The following is a 4,637-nucleotide window of genomic DNA, read 5'->3' on the forward strand; positions in this document are numbered from 1 at the left end:
TGCCGCGCCGGGGGGGGGGGGGGGGGGGGGGGGGGGGAGGGGCGTAATAGCTCCCTTGGGTAGGGTGGCATTGGGGGTTCCCACGCACCTGTTGGGGCAAGCTGCGGAGCTAGGGCGGCGCTTAGCAGGGGCGGGAGCTGGACGCCCGTTGGTAGAACATTTTATAGAGAGGTGGCATTTAAGTAAAGTTCTGTTAAGGTTTTTTGAACTCTACTACATTTCAATTATTTCTGATTTCTCAGAGATTCAGAGGTTGGATGAGCAGAAGAAAAAAAAGAAAGAAAGAAAATCACGTTATCGGAGAAGCCGATAGAGCTATCCTTTCAGACCAGAGATTTATTTTCACCTTCTGTTCAGCCCAGTTTGGAAAAAAGAAGAAGCAGTGTTCTCCAAGACCTTAGCCCTGCAGTGGTCCTTCATCAAACTCCGCCTCCCCCTGCAGATAAAGCTGCATTTCCTCCTCACTCTGTTGATTTGCACAGCCCAGCTGATCAGAGGTGCCAAGACATCTGTTCACCCAAGAAGAAAGGCTCTGGGTAAGTCACCCCTCAGCCACTTGGCTAGTATTTTGTCAAGTCCTGGTGAAGGACTCTCCAGGAAACCGTAGAAGGTATCTGGCAAGCATCAGCGGCTCATTGAACTATTTAGCACTATCTTTAAGAAAAGGAAAGGGTTGGGATTTAGAAAGAGTTTCAGACTATGATAACATCTAAGATAGGAAACAGGATTGTGAGTGAAAGATTGAAAGGGTGCAACATTGTTTTTTAAAGAAGAAATGTCATCTTTCAAAATACTTTTAGAGAAATGATTCTTGGTTAAAATATTGGCAGAAAATGATCTTCTGGCAGATATACAGTATCCCCCACCCAGCCCAGCAGGATGTCCTCTGAAGAAATACAGGACCAGAGCTTTGTCTAAGCCTGTGTCTACTGTTTGTTTGCTTGTCTGGGGAAGCCTGAAAAGTCTTCAAGTTACGATCAGTTTTCAAATATCAAAGCTTCTCTTTAATATCGGTTTGTTCCTCAGCACAACTGATAAGTTATTGAGAGGGGGGCTGAGAATTTAAAGGCAAAGTTTTCTGGTTGCGTCTGTCAACTGCTTAATTTGCGCTACAGGGGGCAAGAGACTCAGGAATGATTCTTTAGAGAAGATTCTCAGTGCAGCAGTGGAACTTAAATGGAGCAGCATTCCATGGGGTAAGGCACTGAGCCAACTCCTATATGATGTGTTTTCCACTTGGCCATGTCTGCTGACAGGATGGAACTTCTCCATCATGGCAATTCAGAAACTGCTAACAAACTGCAGAGAAAAATGCAAGGATGGCTGGCAGCAGGAGTTTACCATTGTCTGCTTGCTCTTAAGATCTTCTTGGAGGACTTGAGTATCGGCCCATTTTATTCTGTCTACTCCAAGGCTAACGTTAAGATGATTTTAAGTCCTCCTGCCAAGGGGTGAGAGGTGGTGGCCTGTGGTTAAGGCTGTGGGCTGCCTACACTCAAAATCAATTGCTTTCTAGTTGTGTGACCTTGAATAAGTTGCCAAAATTCTCTTTGGGGCCCTTCTCTGAAGAATGGGGGCAATCCCCTGCCCTACTTCACATGGCCACCTTGAGGGCTGGTGGAATGAGTGGAAAGATGTGTGGAACCAAGTGCTCTTGGAAGCTGTGCAGGGTAACTGGCCTGCTATGGGGACACCTGTTAGGGCGCGGTTCTTGATCTCCACATACGGCGCAAAGAAACTATTCAGAGAATGCAATAGGCAGATGAGGTTTCTTGATCCAGCCAGGCTAGGGTCAAGCTCCACCTAGGTCGCGCAAGACCAGGATTCTAGCCAGACCCTGAGCCTCTTTAAGGAAGATCTTATATAGGCCCTTACCAGCCGTTAGGGCAAAGCCAGCGCAGTATGTAGCCAGTGAATTTGTAACACACAAAGCCCACGCAGTACATCACTATTAAGCAAGCCTAAACATGTTGGGAACGTTAAGCCCTCGGTAATCTTTCTTAACCACCCATATCTTGCGTTATCAGTCACCATTTAGGTGCATTTAGGTGTCGGGCCCCAGGGAGAGTAACAAGTCATTTTAAAAGCATGGGGTTCTGGTAAAAAGGATCCGAGAAAAACAAGTTAAGATCTAAGAAAGAAAAACAAGTTCTTAATCTAGAAAAAACAGGTTAGTTCCCTTAAATTGGTCAGCGTTCATCTGGTTCAGAACCTCATTCCTCACAATACTCTGCCAGGGAATGCCCGTGGCGGCAAGGACGGGGGGTGGGGGGGTGGCAGTCAGAGGGGACCTGTCTCCATATCTTGACATTGCAATCAAGGTTTCATTCACATGGTTAAGGAACCATAGATTTTTATTTGAAGAGATGAGGCTTTTGTGAATTTCCTCAACAGCACAAAATTCGCTCTCTAGTAGAAATCAGCAGCAACTCCTTATCCTCCACTATAAAAGTTTGTCATTTGGCCAAATATAAAAGGAGTTCTGAGTTCAAAACAGAAATCAATGTATCAATTTTTAGAACCTATTAATGTTCAAGCTAGTTTGCGTTCCTCGTAGAGCCTTACAAGAACTTTTTGAAAGTTCATTTCTCCTTGGTTCCTAGGTTCCTAGGCAAGATGGATTATCAAACTTCTCCAGACTATGATAAGGATTATGGGATGTCTCAGTCTTGCGAAAAAATGCATGTGAAGCAAATCTCAGACAGTCTCCTGTCTCCCCTCTACTCACTGGTGTTCGTCTTTGGTTTCCTGGGCAACCTGCTGGTCGTCCTCACCCTGATTAAATGCAAGAAGCTGAAGAGCATGAGTAACATTTACCTGCTCAACCTGGCCATCTCCGACCTGCTCTCCCTCCTCACCCTTCCCTTCTGGGCGCTCTATGCAGCAAACAAGTGGACCTTAGGAGATGCTATGTGTAAACTCGTCACGGGGATGTATTACATTGGCTATTTTGGGGGTGTCTTCTTCATCATCCTCCTAACTATCAACAGGTACCAGGCCATCGTCCATGCGGTGTTTGCTTCAAAGACCAGGTCGGTCACCTTCAGGGTGGTGACGAGTATGGTCACCTGGGTGCTGTCGGTACTGGCTTCACTCCTGGAAATCATCTTTACCAAATCCCAAAACGAGGGGTTCTATTACTTCTGCAGCCCTTACTTCCCAACCACTTCATTACATTTCTGGAAGAGTTTCCAGGTACGAAAGATGTTTATCTTGGGCCTGGTGCTGCCACTACTGGTGATGACCATCTGCTACTCAGGAATCCTCAAAACCCTGTGTCAGAGCCAGAATGAGAAGAAGAGGCACAAGGCCGTGAGGCTCATATTTGCCATCAATATCATGTACTTCGTTTTCTGGGGCCCCTACAACATCGTCCTGCTTCTGAGTGCCTACCAGGAATTCTTTGGTCTGAATAACTGCCAGAGCTCCAATCAGCTGGATCAGGCCATGCAGGTGACAGAGATCCTGGGGATGACACATTGCTGCATCAACCCCATCATCTACGCCTTCATGGAAGAGAAGTTCAGAAGCTACCTTTCAGGGCTCTTCCAGAAACACATTGCCAAACGCTTCTGTCAACATTATTCTACCTTCCATCGAAAGGCCTCAGAGAGAGGAAGCTCAGTTTTTACCTGGGCCACAGGGGACCAGGATCTCTCTGTGGGCTTGTGACATAGGTCCAGCTCTGAGACACAGTCTGAGGGTGGGAGAAAGTCTCTGACAATAAAGTTTCTTTCATAGATGATCTAAAATTCATTCTTTATTTGAGGGGTGGGGTTCTGCTTATGTCCGTCAATTCTAGAAAACCAAATCAACACATGTTGGTGAAACAACAATCTTCTCATCTCCCCTCCAAGGCATTTTATTGGTCAGCTCTCCCTTCAAGCAAAAGTCTATTATTTTAAAAAATAATACTCAGGGGCAGGAACAATAATACAGGGGTTAAGGCATTTGCCTTGCTTGTGCTCAACTCGGTTCAATCCCCAGCACTGCACATAATTCCCTGAGCACTACCAGGAGTGATTTCTGAGCACAGAGTCAGGAGTAAACCCTGTGCACACTCAGTGTGGTTCGAACACCACTCTGTGAAAAGAATCAGCAAAGAGTGGCTAATTCTTGAGTTTGATTAGCCAAATGGAACTAACTAAATTAATGAAGAAAACATGTTCCTTGGTTACTTACCTGTCAAAGCAGCATCTAGGGGAGATGCATGTTTGAAACAGGATCATATCCACGGGCAGCAGAGAAAGCACAGACTTCATATGGGGGAGGTCTTCAGTTCAACTCCTGGATCACATGGTTCCAGGAACACTCCCAGGTGTCCCTGGGGGTCCCTGAGCAGCACACAGCTGGGGCCAAGCAGCTAACTGTCAAGCCCACATGGCAAAGAGTGGCTCCAGCACTCACCAACCCCCGGATTCACTAAGTGTGGTTCCTATAATAAAATTTAAAAAACAGGTTCTTGACTTCCACTGGGGAAAAAAGACAACCATGTGACTAAAGAGGGACATCCAAGATACTTCCATCCAAGATACTATCCAGGGAAGAGTTCCAAGGAGGTGGTGGTCAGGTAATCATAGCCTAATAGAAGCTGGCAAAGTGTCCTCATGAGGAGCAAGTGGGGCAGAGCATCTGCT

The 4,637-nt window shown here is 46.2% G+C and overlaps 1 protein-coding gene across 1 annotated transcript; it reads left to right on the plus strand.

The window, feature by feature from the left end:
* The first annotated feature begins 2,616 nt into the window (after positions 1-2,616).
* On the plus strand, positions 2,617-3,672 carry LOC130037432 (C-C chemokine receptor type 5-like). Its single transcript, XM_056129277.1, has one exon. The coding sequence runs from the start codon at positions 2,617-2,619 to the stop codon at positions 3,670-3,672; it is 1,056 nt and encodes a 351-aa protein (XP_055985252.1).
* Positions 3,673-4,637: the final 965 nt, after the last annotated feature.

Source organism: Sorex fumeus, unplaced genomic scaffold (genome assembly GCF_029834395.1).
Source record: "Sorex fumeus unplaced genomic scaffold, SorFum_2.1 ptg000072l, whole genome shotgun sequence".
NCBI lineage: Eukaryota > Metazoa > Chordata > Mammalia > Eulipotyphla > Soricidae > Sorex > Sorex fumeus.